The sequence below is a fragment of the Sphaerulina musiva genome (assembly GCF_000320565.1).
Source record: "Sphaerulina musiva SO2202 unplaced genomic scaffold SEPMUscaffold_3, whole genome shotgun sequence".
Taxonomy (NCBI): Eukaryota; Fungi; Ascomycota; class Dothideomycetes; order Mycosphaerellales; family Mycosphaerellaceae; genus Sphaerulina; species Sphaerulina musiva.
This window is the reverse complement of record NW_016017385.1, coordinates 473,142-495,409: the sequence shown is the minus strand read 5'-3', so window position 1 is coordinate 495,409 and position 22,268 is coordinate 473,142. Positions and strand designations below refer to the sequence as shown.

The following is a 22,268-nucleotide window of genomic DNA, read 5'->3' as shown; positions in this document are numbered from 1 at the left end:
CGCCTTGCGGAGACTCCTGCCAGGACTAAAGTTCCCTTCCGTAGTCAACCATATGCCAATAAATGCTAGTTCCTCCTATGCGCTCAGTGACCCGCGGAGGCTTCCCCCAACCTAGAGAGGGCTTAATGAGACGAAGCTCAATTAAGCGCTTAGATGAAGTTGCCACCGCCGTTGCATCGGCTCATTGGCGGGCTGGCCTGCTTCTTCTGGCAATCGGAGACAGCACCTCCGGTCCATTTTACACCGTTGAACTGGGCAGACAAACGGTCATCAGCCATGAAGGTTCCAATCACCTTGGTCGATCCAACACATCCTGATCGTTGCTCTCCGTAGCGGCGAGTGGTCGTTGGTCGGAGAATCATGGCTCCGCAGTTGCCGGCGAGAATGGTGGCACGGTTGAGGTTCGATGCACTGGATGTCCACGTCTTGCCGAAGTCGACACCCACAGATCCATACAGGAAGCTGGATGCAAAGTATGGGGTAATGCTACCCGAGACGGTGATGGAGTTGGCAACACTCCATCCCGCGGACACGTCAATCACAAAGTCGGAGCTTCGTGCGCAGACCACGTTGGACATCTGGATGTCCCAGTCGAGGAATGTCTCCACCTTGGTGATCTTGGTCGACTGCGTGTTTTTGCAGCTCTGACGCTTGTCGACGCTGACGTCGACATCGACATCGACGTCGGCAGTGAAGTTGAGGAAGTCGTGGTCAATCGGTGGTGGGCTCAGGAGGATTCCATTGGAAGTGAGGAGTTCCTCCCACTCAGTCTGGTTGAGCGAAGTCCCTTTTTTATCACGGATCAGCCTTTCTGTCTCAAACCATGACAAGGGAGGGGGTGGGATCACTCACTCTGTGCATCAACGTCTTGGAGGAACTTGAGGAGGTCTTGAGCCTCCTGCAGGGTGTCCGGGGTGAAATCAATGTCTGGCACAATTGGCGAAGCCATGACTGCCGAGACGGCAGCCAGGCCGAAGAAGATCTTGGAAAGCATCTTGATGTTTTTGAGAAGAAGAGCTGCGTGTCTGTGAAAGAAGATGCTGTTGGAGAATGTCTTGAGAGATGAGAGTAGTAGTGCTGTGATGAGAAGGGTGGAGTATCCCAAGAACAGCGCCGACGATGAAGTATTTGTATTACAAGAAGCCACAGGTGACAAGCATATGGGACAAGCATGGACATCATGGTCTGGTGGTACCCCGGATACTGTACGGCGCGCTGCAGAGCCCATGGTGACCCAGTAGTGGAGATACCACACTACTACTCAGCACCGCGCGCCCGAAAGAGAGAGAGAGCATGATCTATTGACACACAACAACCACCCAGGGGGGGAGGAGGAACATGATGGTTCGAGCGAATATCTGCCCGTCGATCTATCAGCGCACCGACGCTCAGACCTTCTTGGAGTTGGGGGGAGGGGAGGGCAAGCCGACCCGGCGCGATTCTTGCAGCCCTTCACACACGACGACGACAACGACAACGAACGAGAGATCCCTCCTCCTACTGGCCGACCCTCTTTTTTTTCGAAACCATGTGGCAAATGGACTAGAACCTATCTCCTGATGAACCCATTTCCCGCCCCTACCCCACTTTCAAATAATAATAATAAGCACCATCTTCGCGCGAGATCATCGCATTGAAACTCGTGCGCGCGTGTGTGTAAAGATGAGACACAAAAAACACGACGAAGGCTCCACTACTACTACTACTACTAGTAGTAAGTAGTTCAAACTCGCGTGGCCGGCTCGCTCTAAAATCGGTAGTTTTAGAAAAACGTGTTGAAGAGAGAACGAGAGAGAGAGAGAGAGAGGGGAAAGAGAGAGAGAGAGAGAGATGCACCACTTTTCACCCCTGCTTGCTTCACTACGACGTGAGGTTGTAAAACAATCTAAGCCCTCGGGCCTCGGGTGCCCAGCCGGGTGCTTTACAGTGTATACACGAACTAAAGACGCCATCCATATTTTTCTTTTCTGTTTTCGGGTGAAATCCCGTAACATAAAATTGGGGGTAAGAGGAAATGAAATCTAGGAAAATCAGGTTTCTTTTTTACTAAATTTATTACTTTGAGTAGTCTACTGTATAGGTATTCCCTAAAAAAGACAACGAAGAGGGCATCTTTGTTGCTATACTGATAAAGGAGTAATTCTAGTCAGGGATTAAGTATGACGAACATGTTCTTTTAGTTGTTGGCTACCTGTACCCGGAACAAGGGTGGTGCGGACGGGAATCTGCGTAGAATTCAGAGTTTGGGTTTCTAGTCAGGGGTAGTTACCTCCTAGTCGATCGTGAAGGTCTGTCTTTCTATACAGCTGTTTTTGTATTGGTATATTTTGCTCGGTTGACAATGAAAGCTACATTAGCGGTATAGTTTGTTTAATAAATCTATTGACACTACTACTACTTCACTCTTTCTCACGGTCTTGCATCCTCTACTTTACATTCCACATACACGTATACGTGTATATACCTATGTAATACACTCCCGACCGACCGACTTTCATAGTTCCACACGGCTCAACTCCGGTCCTCACTCGGCAGAATTAGTTCAATCGACCAAAACAACAACGGACCCGTCGAGGATCTTTTTAGTTGCTCGACACACCACCTCACCTCACCACCACCATCACCTCACCACTACTACCACTGCCACCACCACTGCCACAGCCACGCTTTCTCTGGTTGTTCCATTCATCGGTTACAGAGCCACTACTCCACAAGCCACCCCGTGGCTCGAGCATTTCTTTCTCTATCTATCTCTCGCCGGCACTCTCTCCGGCGCACACTCTACGCTCTTACACAAGCGGAGATATCTATCTACTACGTACCCGTAACCCGTACCCGCAGCCGTACCGTTTAAAACCGTCAAAGAAGATGTGGTGGTGTGGTGTTCTTCAAAGATGGTGCGTTGAAGAACTAAAATTAAATAAACCAGTGACCACCAATCCAGTCCAGAACGAGTTTGTTTTCTTGGGTTTCATCATCATCAGGCTGAATCATTCTGTCCTTTATTTTCTTTTACCCTTCCGGTTGCCGATGTACTGTAGAGAGATGGCGAGGTGGGATGGGATGGGATGGCGCGATGGTTCATGGATGATGATGATTGATGAGATTGTGAATAGGATGGATTTTTTTAATGAATAAGGCTGTTTTTTTGGCTATTACTTACTTATTACTGACGATTGACTATTAACTACTTACTACTTACTACCATTACAGACCCGGATCTACTCCGCACCTGACATATATTCCATCTCCCCATCTCAAACTTTGAAAGAAGGAAGAAAGCCATTCCACACCCCCCCTGAAACCGCCCTAAGGGGTCGACTAGTCAGGGGTACACACATACATACATACATACAGTAGTGCGCATCGATTAATCGCTTCGAAGCGGAGCGGAGCTAGAAGGTCCACTTCTTCTTCTTCTGCATAGAGAAGAGAGATTGATTGATGAACGGGTTCTCTTCGAGAAGAAAGCGCGTCATGTTCTACTTTATTACACTAAAACTACACTACACTACACTAACCTGACCTCCACACTATTTTTTACTAACTAATTGCCAATGATACGTAGTTCCCCCGGTCTTAACTATTTTACTTTAGGGACTTACTTACCGACCGGACCTGTGGGGAAAAACAGCCACACATACAGGCAATCGTTGTCGCACGTGGGACGGGCAGGTGTGAGGGAGATGAGGGCTAAGGTAGTAGGTACTTACCTACTGGACTGTAGGGTAGGGTGGGTAGGCGCCGAGAGAGAGAGAGAGTCTTGGTTGTCTTTGAATTGCGGAGTTCGCTTTGGCGGAACTGGATGGATGTATGGGTCGATGGATGGGTCGATGAATGGATGGACGGGGGTTAGAAGTCAACTCACATGTGTGATTCTAGAATCTCAGAAAACAATACAGCATCTACTTACTGTACACACACACACACACTCTCACACACACATAAACCACTGTTGCCTCTTTACGAAGTAGCAAAAAGGAAATCGGCGGGTCTTTTTCGTTCAAGTCTCTTAGAAACGAGCCAAAAAAAAAGCCCTCAATAAATTTGATCTTGTTTTTGGGGGCTGGATTCTCCTCTGTGCAACTCTCTCATCTTGTGCCACTTTTCTCGTGCTTGAATTCGCATATCCTGTCTATCCATCTTCCTAATGTGAGTAAGTGTGAGTTTTGACTGAAGTGAGTTGAGTCGAGTATCGCCAAACGCCAAACGCCAAACGCCACTTGACCAGCGCCGCGTTACCGCCTAGTGCAACCACATACTATCTTCTCCCGTCCGCACTGTTCCCTCCCTCCCTCCCGCCCTTTTTCTCCATACAAAAGTGAGACAAACACACATACGCACAAGATCTTTAAGCGAAAATGGGCTTTGAATCATTCATGGCACCATTCCTGCAGCCCACCCACACCCACAGCCCCCAAATGGGCTTGGCCGGTCTTGTTTCGCTCCACTTGGTATTGTTTTTGGCGGACTCAGTTGCAACGCGGACAGTGACAGACCAGAGACAGACTGGACAGCCCATTTCGTTTCCAGAAACGAAGGGCGAAGAGGGCACAGCAATGATGCATGCTGTTGTGTGTGGTTAGTATATCTGTAAGGACTCTTTCGGCCAGAAAATTGTTTTTTATCATCAGCAGCTTCACTTGACTTTTGCAGAACAACCACAAGACAATTCTCAAAGCTATTCACTTGCCTTCTCTCTCAAACTCTATCGGGAAACTTGAACAAATCGCCAATATGAGATTCGCGGCTTTCACCCTGTTGATCGCGACCATGGTCGCCGAGTACGTGGCTCTTCCTCTTCATCCCCCTCCCATCCCCCTTGACCAGTGCCAGGGCCTTTCTTTTTTTTTTTAAAAAAAAAAAGAAAGTTCATATCGGTCGTCAACTACTTCTCCAGATCAGCGATACCTTGCCCACATCATCACCATCCTCATCACCATCTCACCGTGCTTCCATTGAAGAAAAGAAAACCGTCACTGACTTACCAAAAACATTATAGATCATACGCCGACCTCCACAACGTCGCCGTATGCGTCACTGGCCGGAAACTCAGCACCTTTGGCGGTACCCCTTTCTCGCCTAGCATGACTTACTACGAGAACTATGAAGTCCTGGTGCCAGCCACCGAGTGCGCCTGCGGATACTATTTCAACCGCAAGACTGGTACCAAGCAATGGGACCGTTGCCCAGATTGCACATTCGTAAGTCCATCGTCTCTATTATCATCACCAACCAACAACAACAATCTTGCGTTTTCCCAAGAGCGCGCGCTCGCCATGTCGATTAATTTGGGGGAAAAGAATTGGGATGCTGACGGGCTCTTGTCTCTAGGACGCCAATGAGGGAGTTTGCCGATCAAAGGATTGGCACATTGGAGGCGACGAGATGAACCATTACTGCACCAAGTACTGCGGTGCTCAAGGTGCTGAGGCGAACTAAAAGGGGAAGGGGGTTTGACGTACCCACCCACCTATGTACGGATTTGAGGGACACCGCGGAATGATGATGATGATGATGACCAATGTTTTTTCGGAATATGGATCGCCGGACAGCTCTGCAGAAGCGGGATGGCGACTCCATCGATGAATGGTGGGCGGTATGTAGGTATGGCTCCTCTTGAAAGGGAGGGGGGCATTGTATGTTGTTGGACACGACGTTTTGCGATTTCTTTTTCCGCGACGTAGATCTAGAATTGGCCAATTCCATGATTGATAAAGAACAGATCCAGTTTCCACGTGCGCAGTGATGATCTCGCGAGGATCTTTTCATCCCGAAGTAGTCATTTATGGCGGCTTTCGTATGGTGTTGCGCTTCGCATGGTCGGATTGCGATGCAGTGAGCGTCGGCCAGGGTCTTTTTTTTTAATAAAGGGGACGTCGGTTGCGATGCCTTGCGCGAAGCTCACGTTCTTCGTCAGATTCGACAGTCCAGGCAATGTGTTGGACTGACGAAGCGGGCGACTCTGTCATTCCAGTCCGTCCTGATGGAGGGATTGTGTTCACAGCCGCCACCCGTTTCGGTCACCCTTGTAGTCTACAGCTGTCGGCATTGCGGTAGAGACGGTAGAGTAAGTGTAGTGTCTTGGTGGTACTAGGAGGTACCTCCGGTGGTACCTGTTAGCAGCTTGGCAGTCCAGAGCCCAGCCCACAAGCTACAGGTACCTCAGCTCAACCCCTCCAAGCCCTCCATGACGCTGTTCTTATTCACTTGAACGATGCTCGCTGCCAGCTGTTTTGTTGTAACTTGTACCGAAACGGAACATCCAATTAATGATCATATCGTCGCATCGAGGCCGTCATCATAGACTTTTCGGACCAGCGCAATGGCAGATCCCATATGTACCGCTCGTTGCCATTGGTAGATTATCGGCTCCATGGTGGAAAAGGTGGACTAGGTATTTGTCAGGTCCCCGCGTGCTTTATCCGGAAGCGGGCGGGTTTCGGACATCGTGGTGAACTGGTGATATTTAAATACCAAGTAGTACCACCACCGGGGACTCTGTCCATCAAAGTGCTCAGCCTAGCATCCATATCAACCAATCATCGAAAAGGCCATCGCATATTGGAAACCTAGCTCATCAGGCAAAGAAAGACCAAAAAAAGAAAAGATGTCGACGGGAAGCTGCGCATGCGGTGCGATCAGCATCAAGACCACTGGTGATGTCCAGGCGAAGGCGCTGTGCCATTGCGCAGACTGCAAGAAAGTGTGTGTTGTCTGTCTCGTGAGTGTACGACGGTGTGCATGGGCTGACAATATAATACCATAAGATGACTGGATCGACATACTCGACCAACATCATCGTTCCTGGTGTCGAAGTGACCAAAGGCACTCCAAAGACATGGACCAAGACCGCAGATAGCGGCAACCCCATTACATCCCACCTCTGCGGCGAGTGTGGTACGACCCTCTTCCGCTCGGGCACCACGTTTGGAGGTGCCAAGGTCGTCAAGGCTGGAGTTTTGGACGGAAATGCTCTCGAGGAGGCCTCGCCAGCGGTGGAGCTTTACGCAAAGGCGAGGACCAGCTGGGTGCCAACTATCAGCGGCGCTGGACAGAAGATTGGCATGCCGGATAGTGCTGATGCATAGATATGGCTGTTGCCGTTTGTGTCGCTCAAGGAAAAGAAGAAGATCGCAAGCAGCTATGAGTGGAATATAGCAAGATCCAATGATACCCCGTCATAAGTGGTTGCAAAATATTCTGATTGGCCGTCCCAGTGCTGATGAGGTGTGCGAGAATGTTCGATGTTCGTGAAGGAGGCGAGACCGAAACATTAGGAACCTGGGAGATCGGATTGCAGCCAGGAAGTACCTATCAGTGGCCTATGCCGTAGGCGGCAGGTGCTCTTATACCTCCTAAGCTGATGGAGTATTCGGCAAATTTACTCTTCAGCAAAAGGCTAGCGTTGTTACATACATATCGCCTAGGAGCATCTCGGCGCCGACCATGACACTAGTCATTACAATGAGTGTGCTTCACTCTCTGCGGTGTTCGGTATGGTGAACGCTGATGTTGTCCGGCATTCCGCTCAGCTTTCGTCGGGGCAAGCGTTCATCGAAGACTTCAAAGCGTGGTGCGAATGCAGGCTATCGTGTGTTAGGTACTCATGCTTTCATGGTCCACAATGCCTGGCGTGTGAGTTCTGAGTCTTGTTCGGTCTGAAGTTTCACAAGCAATGTACCGATTCCAGCCAGATGATGGTGCTCAGGCAGCCTGCTTCTCCGCCTGAGGACTACACTCCACGTTACTTACGGAGCAGCCATGACTGACGGCTCGTGGCATTTCCGAAGATCAAAGAATAGGTAGTACTGTGGACTAGTCTAGTCTTCTTCTGAGCTTTCTTCGGGCTCTCTGACCGTATCTTTGAGTGTCTGAAAGCGGTCAGCAAGTACCTAACTGAGATGAATGGTCTGGGAGCAAAACACACATCCTTCAGTAAAGCCTTCAGCTCGTCGTGCTTCTTCTGGTTCACAAGAACATGCTCGTCGTCGATGTCTTCGATAATGAAGCTGTGTGCATGTTGCGCGTCTATCCTCACGATGATGGCCTTGATGGACGGATCGCACTGCACGAGCACTCCTGCGTACAGAATTCGTTGGCATGAGGTCGGCGGTGGGGGCACAAACGAGGCTGTTCAAACCGCTCACCTTGCATTGCGCGAGGCATCGTGGGAGTGTTCCAGACCGGTCGTGGTCCAGTCAGGTATTTGGTGCTATTGAGGGTACGGTATGGTATGCCTTGGTGCTGTAGAGTAGGTAGTACCTTGACTAGTGAAGAGATCGGGTAGAATAATGCAGGCTGGGACGGTCGGACAATAGGTACCAGGTAGGAGGTAATACTCTAATAGGAGGTAATGGTACGAACCTTCAGGGCTACCTCCCTGAGTTTAGCTAAAAAGGTTATGGGTTTCCTCTTCACTTGCGGCATCCTTCCCGTCAGGTACATGTACACGGTATCGCAATTCATCGCCATCACCATCACATGTTTGACGTGCCATGGCCGAACCGCAGTTTGCGCAGGCTGCCGACCAAGGCCGGACTGGATTCTTCACTACCCGTACGCTGACGGCGTCATTGGCCCACCAACAATAATGCTTGCCTGCGACTAACGTCTTACCCTTACGCGTCGCCTCGCTCCCTCACCCACCCAGTACATGTAGCCTACGACTTCGGGTCCAACAGCACCGGCTCCATCATTCTCACATCCGAAGCGATACTGCAGCACCATACCCTTACCGCACCGCTTGCTTGCGCAGAACTGCTGACACCACCGCCATCACCCAGAGGTCGGTCTCGCATCATGGACGTTGTCCTTCGCCTTCTGCTCGGCATCTGCCTCGCCTCGTCCGCCTTCACCACCGCCCAGTCGACCGATGATGGCTCCAACCTTGTGTCCAGCATCTACGGTGGCGACTCGACAACTACAGCATCCGACATCTCCACCGCTCTGCCAACAAGCGCAAACGGCAGCGACAACCACAATGACGACGACCATCGCGACGTCGGCGGTCTGGTCAACTACTATTTCGTCTTCCTCGCGCTCTTCGTGATTATCACCGGCTTGGGTGCATTCATGATGTACCGTAGGAAGAAAAGGGCCATGCTGATGTACCGCCACGGCCAGTCCAACGCTCTTCAACAGGATGTCCATCAGTGGGACCCGACACGAGCTCGGCGACGGCACTGGCAGGGAAGGTGGCGATCTACGGACGAAACACATGACGACAGAGAGAGGAATGAGGGATTGAACGAACATGGAGAGGCTCCGCCCCCGTATATGCCCAAAGGGCGGAACGACGAGGAGGCGCTTCATGATCATGCTGGACAAGGACTCGCTGTGCCGCTTGAGACTCTATCTCGAGAACAGGCTGGACTCAAGCCTCCTGGGTATGAATACGCGGTGACGGAGCAGTATGGAGAGAATATGAACACTGGGGCGACAAGTTCGACAACGATCACGAGCGAAGAGGCGCATCGAACGGGATCAGCGCCACAGTATCGCTAATTTGATCCTTGATGGTTTACATTTTCGAGAGTTCGAGAAATCGCTCTATCAGCGAAGCGAAGACATTGTCGTTCATAGCGAGGCGTTTAGGGGATTCACGGGTCATGACAGCACCGAGACTTTGTGGCACAGTTGTCATAGCATAGAAGATCTGAGCTGACGCATGAAAGTCGGCATGAGAGGAAGAACTGGTCCTGGGAGATGCGCGACCCAGAGAAACTAGGTCTCCATGAATACAACACGAATGCAGTTGAATCTGTTACGACTCTGACTTTTCCAGTCACATTATCCGTTACAACCCTTCTGCCGGTCTGCCACAAAGTGAGACAGGCACGGGGCGGCACTATCCATGACACCTATCTTCAGTTTTGTCCCGTCGAAAGCCGCTTCCGCCCCCAAATCGTTTCGAGGCTGCATCCGCGATGAACAAAGAAGGACAGCTGACAGAGTCTTCACGGTGAGTAGCAGTACCTAATGTAGTGAACGAAAGAGGTCGAACATTCCGTTCTACAGTACTTGCCCCCTACTATCATTTTCCATGTGAAGTTTATTAATGAAGGTAGCGATCGCTATGATCGCGATAAACGTCTTTCTCCCACCTGCAGGCATCCCGCAGGCGATCGATACGATCGATAGGAAGCATCTCGTCATTTCCCTCTGGTGTTGCCTCACATGATGTGCTCTTGTTGTGTGTCTCCTTGTGCTCCCCGTCAGGTCGGACAGCGCCCGGTGGTGGAATGGTCAAAGACATTCACATTGCACACGCATGAGGACCTGAAGGGGATTGGAAACGAGTTTTGGCGGCGGGTGAGAATCAAGATCCTCGGCGGTTCGCGTGGAAATCCTGGGCGGGATGGCTGTGCTCGCTCCCCAGCCACGATGATGATGACGGACAAGGTCCGTGGAGCTAATTAAGGTACATCATGTTTCTGGCTGAGATTACCTGGACGTGTACCTTGAGGGTTGGACGCCAAGGGTACATGAGGTGTACATAATGTATAGGAGACGAAACAGGATGGGTGTAGCTAGCTACCGACAGCACAGTGAGTGGTACAGGACACCTTGATATCCACTGGTGACATTGTTGGCGCAGGCAATGGAGATACGTGTAGGTACATGTATCTAGTATAGAGGTACTATACTCTCGTAGCTACCAAACCTAATATGACGCGTACCGCAAGCCAATGGAAGCAGAGCAGAGGTTGGAGGTATAACAGGTCTACAGGAAACTCTCAACATAATACCATACATACCTCCTCCTAGCTAAGGTCGCTACCTGACCTGACCTTGCACAGCAACGCAACCTGGTTCGACGGCAAGCCACAACATCTAGTAGAACTCAGGCTGTCCAAGAGGTCGGTGCGCTCGCCAACACAACTACTGACGCCTCACTCCAACATTACTTGACATCTTGCCTACTTGCTTGCCAGCTTGCCTGTCTGTCTGTCTGTTTGTCTATCTACCTGCCTACCTGCCTGCCTGTACTACTGCTACCTACCTCCGAGGTACTGTAGGGACCTGACCTTACCTCCTACCGCAGCACCCACGCTCCTTATCTGCCTGCACACCTCTACCCACCCGCTGCCTTGACTCTCTCCCCCCACCTCCACCACCGCGCGGTGGCCACGAACACCCATCCTCTCGCACCACATTGTAGCTGAGGCAGCCCCCAACTCATACCAGAGTCCGAGCCAGTCGCGATGGAGGGCACCGCCAAGGGCGTCGAGGAGCTCAAGGCACAGGGTGTCGTCGAAGCTGCTCAGGATCCCAACAGCAGCGTGAATGCCGCCGACGCGGAGAAGGCGCTGAAGGACCATGCCCAAGCTGGTGGTGCTGCCGCCTTTGAATTTGACCCAGACGCCAGTCCGGAAGAGAAGGCCGCGCAGGCGAAGAACGTGAGTGCTGAGATTCGGCCTGTCGTGCCCACCCATGGTAGTATGGTACCAGGGAGATAACATGGCCATGAAACTGACACACGGTGGGTATAACAGCGAGCGGGACCACGAATACATCGCAAACACCAGACTGCTGCCCTGGTGACCGACTCCGATGACGGCGTCGACAATCCGGATCTCCCACCCCCGAGCAAAGAGGGCGCCATATCGACCATTGAGGACCCTGATACCGATGCGAATGGAGCTGTCGACGGCGACCAGCAATATGCAAAAGTGGGCTGGGCGCCACGATTCGGCAACCCAGGCGAGAACGACGACGACGAAGATGATGGGCGGGACCACCAGACATTCTTGGAAGGCAAGATTGACGAGAAGTTCTTTGGAGATTGGTACCATAACGCGGGTCTCATCATCTTTGCATGCTTGAGCTCCTGGACTATTGCAGTCTTGGGTGGAGGATTGGGTTGGATCTTCATTCTCATGACCGTCTGCGGCACATACTACAGAACGTCCTTGCGCAGAGTTCGACGCAATTTCAGAGACGATATCATGCGGCAATTGACTAAGAACAAGTTGGAGACCGACGTCGAATCGCTCGAATGGATCAACAACTTCATGTCCAAGTTCTGGCCCATCTACGCCCCCATTCTATGCGCGGGCATTGTGTCCTCTGTGGATCAGGTTCTGAGCACGTCTACTCCGGCATTTCTGGACAGCATGCGCATGAAGTTCTTCACGCTCGGCACGAAGCCGCCACGCCTGGAGCACGTCAAAACATATCCGCGGGAAGAGGACGACATTGTGATCATGGACTGGAAATTCAGCTTTACTCCCAACGATGTCTCGGACATGACCACACGACAGGCGAAGCTCAAGGTCAATCCCAAGATTGTCCTCGAAGTTCGCATCGGCAAAGCCATGATCTCCAAGGGTCTGGACGTCATTGTGGAGGACATGGCGTGTTCGGGCATCATGCGAGTCAAGATGAAGCTCATGCTGTCGTTTCCCTTCGTAGAGAGAGTCGAGATTTGCTTCCTGGAAAGGCCCATGATCGACTATGTTTGCAAGCCACTGGGTGGAGACACTCTCGGCTTTGACATCAACTTTGTTCCCGGGTTGGAGAGCTTCATTCAAGAGCAGATCCACGCGAATCTGGGCCCGATGATGTACTCTCCCAACGTCTTCCCTATCGAACTCGCCAAGATGCTTGCTGGTACACCTGTCGATCAAGCAATTGGTGTGCTGCAGATCCAATTCCATGGCGCGCATGGTCTGAAGAACCCCGACAAGTTCTCTGGAACGCCAGATCCGTATGCAACAGTATCGATCGACAATCGTGAAGTCCTCAGCAAGACGAAGACCATTGAAGGCAATGCAAACCCGAGATGGAACGAGACGGTGAGCATCATTTTGACGAGTCTCAGAGAGCCGCTCACGATTGGCGTCTTCGACTACAACGAGTTTCGAAAGGACAAGGAGTTGGGCACCGCGACATTTGATCTGGAACAGCTTACCAAGGAGCAAGAGTATGCAAATCAGAACCTGGAGGTCATTGCCAACGGCCGACCACGGGGCACCGTACAGTGTGACATTCGATTTTTCCCCGTCATTGAAGGCAGGAAGCTTGATGATGGCACTGAGATACCACCACCGGAGAGCCTCACAGGTATTGCTAAATTCACTGTCGAGCAAGCCAAGGACCTTGATGGGAGCAAATCCATGATTGGCCAGCTCAACCCGTATGCCGTGTTGCTTCTCAATGGAAAAGAGGTGCAGATTTCGCAGAAGCTGAAGCGTACAAACAACCCGATCTGGCCCAATGCTTCCAAGGAGATGCTCATCACTGACCGTAAGAAGGCCAAGCTGGGTCTAATCATCAAAGATGACCGCAATCTGGCTTCGGATCCTATCCTCGCTAGTTATCAGATCAAACTTGACGATATGCTTAATCTGACCACCAAAGGCCAGGAATGGTACAATCTGGCAGGTGCGAAAACCGGGCGCGCGAAGATGTCCTTGCAATGGAAACCAGTGGCCCTCAAGGGCTCTGTTGGTGGCAATGGCTACATTGACCCGATTGGTGTCATGCGTTTCCACTTCCAGAATGCAAAGGATCTCAAGAACTTGGATACTCTCGGAAAATCGGATCCCTACGCTCGTGTTCTTCTGTCAGGCATCCAAAAAGGGAGAACAGTCACTTTCAAAAACAATCTCGATCCCGAGTGGGATGAGATCTTTTACGTACCGGTGCACTCAACGCGTGAGAAGCTTGTGGTCGAGGTCATGGACGAAGAAAATGTTGGCAAAGATCAGACCATGGGCCAAATCGAGATTGATGCCTCCGAGTATATCACTCAGACCGAAACGGGCGAATATGCGGTTCACGACAGCAAGCATGAAGTCATCTCGGCGCCACTGCGTGTTGGGCGCAGTCCTCCCAAGGGTGTCCTGAACTTCACTGTTGCGTTCTATCCCACGTTGAACGTGGCGGATCCAGAGGACGAGCAGGAAAAAGCCACTACGACTGAGGAAGCAGCAGTCAATGGCAATGGTACGGGCCTCAACGGTCACAGCAGCGTCAAGTCGAGTGATAGCACGTCCGAAGAAGCAGCAATGCGCACTGCACTTGCCGAGAACGAGAATGAGCAGACCGAAGCAGAAGAAGTGAAGCAGCAGGAAGTTCCAAAGATCAAGATTGGGCCGGAGGATCTTGTCCATTATGGTAAGCAGGTCGGATGATCCCTTGGTAACGCAATGCTAATCACATATCGCAGAATCTGGTCTCATCGTCTTCACTATCCATGAAGGCGATCTTACGCACACCAACAGTTACCTGCAGGTGCTCATGGACGACATGAAATATCCCACTTGGCAGAGCGCCAAGATGAAAACCAAAAAGCACTCGTTCAATGAGACCGGTGACGCTATGGTCCGGGAGTTGGACTTGTCTCGCATCACGCTCAGACTCGTCAATGATCCTGAAGCCAAGAGTGACAAAGACGATGGCATCAAGGCCAAGGTTGCAGCTCCGACGATTGAGACTCTCCGGCGTTGTCTGTACACTCCACAAGTCATCCCCATCAAAGATGAGGACGGGCACGAGAGCAAGGTTACAGTATCGATGCGATACCTTCCTGTCAAGATGCAACTCGAACCGAGCGAATCATTCAACAACCAGGGAAACCTCCGTGTCGAGGTGCTGGATGCCGCCGATCTGCCTGCTGCGGACCGAAACGGGTACTCTGATCCGTTCTGCAAGTTTGTGCTCAATGGTAAGGAAGTCTATAAGACGAAGACGCAGAAGAAAACGCTTCACCCGGCGTGGAATGAGTACTTTGAAGTGCCCATCATCAGCCGTACGGCCGCCAAATTCCAGTGTAATGTCTACGATTGGGATTTCGGCGACAAGAACGACTTCCTCGGAGGTGCAGCCATCAACCTGGATGTACTCGAGCCGTTCCAAGCACAAGAGGTGGCTGTCAACCTCGAAGGCACAAGCGGTGTAGTCAGACTGAAGATGCTCTTCAAGCCCGACTACATTACACGAGCACGACAAGGATCTTCCACTTTCAGCGGTACTTTCGCTGCTCCAGGCAAGATTGTTGGTGCTCCCGTGAAGGGTGTCGGCAAGGTGGGAAGCGCGATCGGCGGAGGCATCTTCAGCGGTGCCAAGTTTGCTGGACGCGGCTTCAAGCGCAGGACTGTCAGTGGAGCGCAGGACGCGCCGGAGCCTGATTTGCGGGCCACCAGTATGGATACAGGTGCCGGAGAAAGTCTCAGTAGGCCGTCCACCTCAGCGAACGGCGGCCACGCCAATGGCGACTCGATTAATGGCATCGTTGGTAGGGACTCGATGCAGCCGCCCCGTACACCCGGCGGCCATGATCGGTCAAGGAGCTTTGGACAAGTCAGCCCTGCTGTGACTGGCGAAGTAGGCACTGCCTCGATCAGCATCGTGAGCGCTTCCGGCTTTCCTGAGGACACGAAGTTGGAAGTGCACGTCCACCAAGGCGGCAAGGAGATCATCAAGACGAAAGCTATCAAGGCCAAGACGGGTGATGCCATCTGGGACGACCATGAAAAGAAGGTGGAGTGCAACGCCGCTGCTCCTTTCAGAGTCGAGGTCAAGAACGATAAGGTCTTCAAGGACGAGACACTCGGCGAGAATACCTTCTACATCAACGACTCAGCTACGGGTGGTGAGCGTGAAGTACGCTGTGGCACCGGTATGGTTGTCATTCGTACATCCTTTCAACCCGCCGAAGTGAGCTCCGCAAATCTGAGCACGCAATCGCCAGCAGGCAAGAAAGGCTTTGGCAAGTTGCTGAGCCGGCCATCGGGCAGAGACCGGGAGCGAAGTGTAACACCCTCCGGATAGAGCCCCGAGGCACATGCCAGCGCGATAATGGAAGGCGCGGCCGATCGCGAACAGGGTCTAGGACGCAGGGAGAGTCTGAAAGCCAAGTTCAATTTTCGCGGGCACCAAATGAAGGAAAAGACCAAGGACGTATTTCGAAGAGGCAGCAACAGTTCGAAGCAGTCACTGCAATCATTGCGATCGTTTCGAGGTGACAGCATCTTCACAATCAACAACGATATGAGCTTGATAGAGGATGGACCGGAATGGGGTCCAGCCACGATACCGCGAACACCCAATCGAGCTTCGACAATCACTACGGGATCGACGAGCAAGATCCGCCGAGAAAAGTAAGCTTGTTCGTTATTGTTCCCTGTTTGTAATCATTTTTGTTTGGTCTTTCTTTGAGAGCCTAGGCATTGCAAACCAGCATGCCCGGTCTGCAGCTGGAGCGTAGGAGTTTGGGGAGTGATTAGCGATCAGATACCATCAATTGCGTGTTTGCGCGCGCGCAAAAGGGCCGAACTTTGTTGTTGTCGTTTTGTGTATGGTGTAGATTGAAGGACAGGAATTATATACATCGTGTATTGACTGAGTGAGAGTGAGAGACCCAAAAATGACACATTTGTATCCACCAAACACCCGAGTCTCGCCGGGCTGACTGGCTCTACGGGAGACTCACGATCAGAGGGACACGAGTATCGAGGACATGAGAGACACTACTACAGTAGGTACTGAATTGAGCGAAGTTACTCTATTTTGATTGATTGATTTTCGTCAGCACGCGCAAGTAAAGTGGAAGTGAATCGCAGCATGTAAAGAAAACAGGGATGCTGAGACAAGCGAGCCAATCAAATGCTGATATGAGCAAATCGATACCATTACACGATTATCCTCCATACATACAGTATAGGTACACTTTGAATGAGTGCCATACCAGAACTTCCGTTCCCAAAGCTCAGAAATAGGTCGTATCGTGCTTGCCCATAAAAACGCCATCGCTAATTCCAATGCCAGCCCGTCTCCTGCACGACCACAGCTATTGAATGCAGTATATGCAAGCGTACGTCTGTTGCTCAACCAAAAGCTTGGTCAATCCAGTTCTTCGGTCTCCTCATCTCTGTCAAGAACTTCCTCACACTATCAGGTGTTTTTGCAGCCTCCCTGTCAATCGGAGACTTCGTTGCTTCGTCTGGGTCCTCTTCACTGTCGGTATTGCCGCCGTCTAGACCCGCTAGTCAGCTCGCGTGCTGTTTGCTCCGTGCTCGTCGTGTTCATGCTCACCGGAAGAGTTGCCAATCGCGATCGGCTCGACAATCTGCACACTCTGCCGGTTTGCTTTGCCATTCTGCTTCCCGCCTGCAGACTGAGATATCAGCCGTGCATCGATCGCGTCATGAGCTTCTTCTGCTTCGGCTTCGATTTCTTCGGCGACTCCATCGAGGCCGAGCGCACGTGATCTGCCCTTTGACGCTTTGGATTTCTTGCTGTATTGTGATGCGTTCTCTTCATTGTATTCGTGGGCTTCCAGGAAGCGATCGGACTCTGTGTCTCCTGCGGAAGTGCTTTCTTTACCCTTGGAGCTTCTGGTCAGCTTCGAGGACGTATCGAACCACACGTCCCGATGCTGGCTTGGTGCGGCCGTGTCGAGGTCATCGTAGGCGATCGAATTACTACTTGTGGTTCGCATTGGTATTGGAGGAGCTCCGGACCGTGGTGACAAGAGAGAAGCCTCATTCCCTGACGGCACAGGAGCTTCGGCGCTCGCCGGCTGTTTGTTCTTGAAGGGCGGTTCAGTGTGTCCTTCTTCTTTTTCTTGCTCACCATCATCAACAAAGTCTTTAATGTCTGAGTAGAATTCCAGCTTCTTCACCTGCTTCTCAGCGGCATGAATGGCCTTGTGAAGATTGCTGACGTGTCTTGCATTCCGATCGTGCTCTTCCTGCTTTGCCTCTTCGTCCTTGTGATCGTGCGATTCCAATTCATCCTGCTCTGCACGCAGCTGATCGTGCCGGGCAATCAGGTCGTGCAAGAGCTGTCGCCGGGAAGCCTGGAACATGAAATTTTTCATAATGTCCTCCATGGATTCGCTGAGGTAGTACAGTTCGTCGCCGGCGCCGCCAGTAAACTTCCTGATCGCTTGGATCTTCTCTCTGTCTACAGTGGACTTGCGCAAAGCCAAGAAGAGGTCTGCGATGGTGAAGATCTCCATGTTCTCCACGTTGATCTCTTCCTGTTCCCGTCTGGCTCTGGAGTGCACCAACTGACTCGTTCCCTCCAAGTCATCATCGCGAACCGTCCTCGGGTGAATAGTGAAGTAATCCGAGGTCAGCTCGTGGGCTCTCTCTTGCGTTCGATGCACAGTGTCCTTCCGCTTCCTCATCCGCAGCCAACGTCTCCTCCTCACGAAGCTGTGAAACCATGGGTGGTTGCCATGCCAGGCAAACTTTTGTGCCTGCTTTCCCGCAAAGGCAAAGCTGTATTCCCATCCCTCTTCATCCACGTCGCGGCTCATTTCCACGTACCAGCTCTTCCACGTCCACTGCCAGCTCGGATCGGGCACCTGGGCATTGCGTATATCCACAGCGGCAGTGCGGAACTGGGCATTCTGCCATGGCTTGGGGTCGCTGGGAAGGAGCGAAGCAGAAGAGTATTTGGGTATGCCGAAGAGAAACATGCCCCGCTGGTTCTCGTACAGCACATCCACGACTACATCTTTTTCGTCTGCTTTGCCCAGATTCTTCTTCTTCTTCAACAATTTGTTCTTCCTAGCCTGCAGGCTTGACTGCGCGCGGGTGACCATGCTCTTCTGCCTCGCTGTGGCCTGTTGCACCGACTCTGGCACGTCACCAGGTTTGACGTCGTCGTCGGTGGACGAGTGTGCAGGCTCCTCGACATGGTAGCGATCCTGGCCATATTGGGCGTACTTTTGCTTGTTGTAGGTATTGCGGGCAGTCTGTCGCAGGCCAGTGGAGGTGTTGGTCATACGCTTGTAGAGGGAACCCGGGGCAGGCGTGCCGACTGAGGCCTCACTGTCACTGGGTTCAGCATCGAAGGAGAGATTGGAGCGGTTCCGTGCGAGGGGGACAGTGTGGTCGACGAGGACAATGTGGTGTTCGGCCTTGATTCTCGAAGGGCTCGGCAGGCGCGTGAGGGAGGCAGTGGATGGTTCAGACATTATGGTATATAGGTAGGTAGGTAGATATATTACAAGATGGTATGGGTAGCAGAAGGGGGGGAGAGATGGACCGTCATGAGGAAGAATGCGATGATGAGAGATGGGGAGAGAGGATGAAGGAGGGATCACCTGTCAACAAGGTTGATGGGATGGCCGTGGTCGACTGTTCCGCCGCGTGCTGGATGTCCGAGGGGAGGCGGAGGGCCGTCCAGCGCGAAAGGCTGCGAGGAGGAGGGGGAGGTGGTGGTGGTGTTTGCGGTGATGGTGGTGGGTGGCGCGTTCATCTCATCGTCCGGCTATTGGTCAGGTCGGGTCAGGTCAAGTCCAGGACATGGCGGTGGTCTCTGTTCATTATTCATGAGATACAGACAGACCTCATTACCTCCTACGGTCATCAATGACCAGTACCAGGTAGGAGGTAGCAAGAAGCAAGGCACGGACCCGGCTGTTCTTGCTGATCGGCCAGATCTCGCATCCTTGATCGGCTCCACCTTTCTCGAGAAGATCTACGAATTGTTCATGCTGGTTGGCCAAAAGGTAAGCCACGTATCAAAAGGAACAACGCAGGAGTGCGGTACAATATGAACGGTTTCATGGGGCTCCAACGGTGAGGCTATAAGATTTCGTAGAATGAGGTGAAGACGAACGATGGATGCAACCGTTTTTGCCCATCATGCAAAAATTGACAAAAAGAACGTTTCCGAAACGGGGAATTGAACCCCGGCCTCCTCGGCACTTCGCAGTGTTGTACAGAGCTTGAGAGCGAGAAATCCTAGCCACTAGACCATTTCGGATTACAATCACATTTTACTGTGAATTGATGAGGAGATTAGTGAGCCACTCAATATATACATCACTGTCATCACAGTTGAATCGGAGCTGGCTCGGAGCGCACCGATACCCGACCTGCAGCGGATAGCCCCATGCACGTAAACTCTGTCAAGATGGAAGACAACATCAAGAATCTGACCACGCTACCTTTCCAAAAACAGCATTTTACAGCAATACCTCGCTCCCATATTCGGCATTCGGGTTTCTATCGCGTTACAAGTGGAGAATACCAGCATGCCGACTTTGCCTCCGGTAGCTTAAACAATGCCGCCCTACGCGACCCTCCATCCTGCCAAAGCGAGAAGCAGCGGTGATATAGGGCGCTCTATCGATGTAGTACTTGTGGATTTGGATACGGCTGGTGCTGGTACGCGCAGGAATTGCTGGCGGTATGGCCAGGCGAAACCGCATGAATGCTTAAGGTAGGTACATGTATGCTTGAAACAGATATGTACTAGGCGGGCGCAGAGCCACGCACTGCTAGGTGGAAACAGAGACTTGTAACGATCTCAGATGTTACAATCGGCGTTAAGGCAGAACAGTCTAACTATCCAGTACCTAAGGCTGGTAGAGATAAACTATAGCCTCTTCCTATACCGTCGTCGAACGTAGCGATATGAAGCAATCTTGCGGCTGTCGAGTCAACTTGTCCCAAGCCTTATCAGAGTCCAGGCGGGATGGAAGTCGAGCAAGATGAAACTCCCAGACGACCAGTACCAACCAGATGCGAAACTCGACGTAAGCGAGTCGACGTCCGAAGCACCCTCGTGGTCCTAAGCTGAAGATCATGTTCCGGGCGAGTGTAGCATCAAAGACTTCCTGGCCATCTCGGCCATCCGTCGTACTCAACCATCGTTCTGGTCGAAACTTCGCTCCGTCCATGGTATCTTGCGCGGAAGCGACCCTTTTGCCCGCTGCGGACTGGCATGACGGACTTCTCTGTTCCTCGCTGATCGGGAGACCAGGAGCGGTGTAATCGGCACCGCTCCAGACCATGACGACGTTGGTACCTTGGGGCACAAAATGGCCGAGGAGAGTGGTATCACATGTTGCTTTGCGCACGCAAGCGGGTGCTGTCATGGAAAGACGAAAGAGTTCCTCAATCGTCGCATCCAAGTACGGACAGGGCTGTTTGAAGATCTCTTGCACCGTCGGCATCCGATTCTCCGTCACAGCAGCAGACATGGCGAGGCGCAAACAGTCCCGCAGCTTCGTCTGCTGCTCCTGGTGTCTCGCGAGTAGCTTCAATGCCCAGAGTTGAGAATTGGATGTGGTCTCGTGGCCTCCGAGAATGACACCGAATACTTCGTCGTAGAAGACACGTGAGTCGAAAGCAGGCTCCCGTGACTCCTTCTCTGCAAGGCCCATTTCTCTTCGCACCATGTTGTCGAGAGCGCTGCTGTCACTCTCATCATTTCCAGCTCGGCAGACAGCAGCCTGTATCGCCCGACTCAATAGTTGCTCTTTCCGGGCCAGTGCGTTCCTATACGAGCCGGTCTGGCGCAGCATCCAGTGGGCCAACTTGGGAGTGGGTGCTTTCAAAGACGTCTCCAAGCTGCACGAAAGCACAAGGAGTGCATCGACATCGGGCTCGTGGGGGACGCCCGAGAAGTCAAACGGCAGCGTATGTTCTTCTTCTTCTTCAGAACCATCATCGACTTTCGCCAGCGAAGTTATGTAGTCCAGCTGTGTCTGATTGGCACTGGGCACGCCGTCACACCCCAGAGTGAATGCGAGCACGGAGTCGAGAGCAAAGTGGCTGACATCCTCAATCGCTGAGAATGGTCGAGCACCACAGACTCGCATCTTCTGCTTCCACAGACTAGTCAAGCGCCGAGCATTGTCATATATATTCGGGCCAGCCACCGCCTGCAGAAACGCCGGAGACATCAGATCCTGCAAAAGCCGTCGATGTTGTTTGTACTCCTCATTCGTCTGCAGACGAATATGGTGATTCGGCATAAGACCAGCGAAGAGATCCGCAGTAAAATCCGATCGATCAAACTCCTTATTCCGACGCAACAAGATATCTTGCGTCTCCCGAAAATCACACAGAACCAGCCACGGTCGCGACAAGGGTCGTGCAAAAACCTGTACGAGTGGCGACTCGAGCTCGATACACTGCTGACCGAGCCAGTCAAACATTTCTCCCGTCTGAGAGATGTGAGAGATCATTCGCAGCATGTCGCCGAAAATTGTCTTGGTCGCATCTTTGCGGTAGGGGATTTCTGGGAGTGGCTTGGGAAGCAGGAATAGCTGATGGATGATGTAGATCAATAACAGGACCGTTGCTGCGAGAAGCGCGCTTGTGGTCCAGCCTTCTACTACCATTTTTTTGACTGCGTCAAACGTTTGAGAAATTGCCAGAGGGAGAATTAGTTGAAAACAGAGCAAAGGCAATCCGACCGACCTAGAGAGAGAGAGAGAGAGAGAGAGAGAGAGAGAGAGAGAGAGAGAGAGAGAGAGAGAGAGAGAGAGAGAGAGAGAGAGAGAGAGAGAG

At 52.0% G+C, this 22,268-nt stretch overlaps 9 protein-coding genes and 1 non-coding gene across 10 annotated transcripts; 5 read left to right on the top strand and 5 right to left on the bottom strand.

The window, feature by feature from the left end:
* Positions 1-149: 149 nt before the first annotated feature.
* Positions 150-994, bottom strand: SEPMUDRAFT_139930 (uncharacterized protein; the record flags this gene model as incomplete). The annotated part of the gene is made up of 2 exons (XM_016902917.1): positions 150-787; positions 853-994. 2 exons carry the CDS (start codon positions 992-994, stop codon positions 150-152), a joined length of 780 nt encoding a protein of 259 aa, XP_016762227.1.
* A 3,743-nt stretch (positions 995-4,737) lies between these two features.
* SEPMUDRAFT_115399 (uncharacterized protein) lies at positions 4,738-5,442 on the top strand (the record flags this gene model as incomplete). Its single annotated transcript, XM_016901158.1, has 3 exons — positions 4,738-4,784; positions 5,003-5,204; positions 5,335-5,442. 3 exons carry the CDS (start codon positions 4,738-4,740, stop codon positions 5,440-5,442), a joined length of 357 nt encoding a protein of 118 aa, XP_016762226.1.
* Positions 5,443-6,626: 1,184 nt separating this feature from the next.
* SEPMUDRAFT_147932 (uncharacterized protein) lies at positions 6,627-7,529 on the top strand. The gene is made up of 2 exons (XM_016904605.1): positions 6,627-6,706; positions 6,771-7,529. The coding sequence occupies exon 2, from the start codon at positions 6,771-6,773 to the stop codon at positions 7,089-7,091; it is 321 nt and encodes a 106-aa protein (XP_016762225.1). The 5' UTR covers positions 6,627-6,706; the 3' UTR covers positions 7,092-7,529.
* A 294-nt stretch (positions 7,530-7,823) lies between these two features.
* On the bottom strand, positions 7,824-8,169 carry SEPMUDRAFT_115397 (RNA polymerase II transcription factor B subunit 5; the record flags this gene model as incomplete). The annotated part of the gene is made up of 3 exons (XM_016901157.1): positions 7,824-7,874; positions 7,931-8,082; positions 8,151-8,169. 3 exons carry the CDS (start codon positions 8,167-8,169, stop codon positions 7,824-7,826), a joined length of 222 nt encoding a protein of 73 aa, XP_016762224.1.
* A 516-nt stretch (positions 8,170-8,685) lies between these two features.
* SEPMUDRAFT_147931 (uncharacterized protein) lies at positions 8,686-9,752 on the top strand. Its single transcript, XM_016904604.1, has one exon. It carries the CDS (start codon positions 8,803-8,805, stop codon positions 9,505-9,507), a length of 705 nt encoding a protein of 234 aa, XP_016762223.1. The 5' UTR covers positions 8,686-8,802; the 3' UTR covers positions 9,508-9,752.
* Positions 9,753-10,769: 1,017 nt separating this feature from the next.
* SEPMUDRAFT_147930 (tricalbin) lies at positions 10,770-16,394 on the top strand. Its single transcript, XM_016904603.1, has 3 exons — positions 10,770-11,402; positions 11,499-14,124; positions 14,177-16,394. The coding sequence occupies exons 1-3, from the start codon at positions 11,208-11,210 to the stop codon at positions 15,778-15,780; spliced, it is 4,425 nt and encodes a 1,474-aa protein (XP_016762221.1). The 5' UTR covers positions 10,770-11,207; the 3' UTR covers positions 15,781-16,394.
* On the top strand, positions 15,808-16,113 carry SEPMUDRAFT_115394 (uncharacterized protein; the record flags this gene model as incomplete). Its single annotated transcript, XM_016901156.1, has 1 exon — positions 15,808-16,113. One exon carries the CDS (start codon positions 15,808-15,810, stop codon positions 16,111-16,113), a length of 306 nt encoding a protein of 101 aa, XP_016762222.1.
* Positions 16,395-16,637: 243 nt separating the features above from the next.
* On the bottom strand, positions 16,638-18,972 carry SEPMUDRAFT_147928 (uncharacterized protein). Its single transcript, XM_016904602.1, has 2 exons — positions 17,044-18,972; positions 16,638-16,984 (listed from the first exon to the last, which is right to left on the bottom strand). Exons 1-2 carry the CDS (start codon positions 18,935-18,937, stop codon positions 16,836-16,838), a joined length of 2,043 nt encoding a protein of 680 aa, XP_016762220.1. The 5' UTR covers positions 18,938-18,972; the 3' UTR covers positions 16,638-16,835.
* A 663-nt stretch (positions 18,973-19,635) lies between these two features.
* Positions 19,636-19,731, bottom strand: SEPMUDRAFT_t18. Its single transcript has one exon. It is a non-coding gene; the product is annotated as a tRNA-Glu (tRNA).
* Positions 19,732-20,359: 628 nt separating this feature from the next.
* Positions 20,360-22,099, bottom strand: SEPMUDRAFT_41526 (cytochrome P450; the record flags this gene model as incomplete). Its single annotated transcript, XM_016908831.1, has 1 exon — positions 20,360-22,099. The coding sequence occupies one exon, from the start codon at positions 22,097-22,099 to the stop codon at positions 20,360-20,362; it is 1,740 nt and encodes a 579-aa protein (XP_016762219.1).
* Positions 22,100-22,268: the final 169 nt, after the last annotated feature.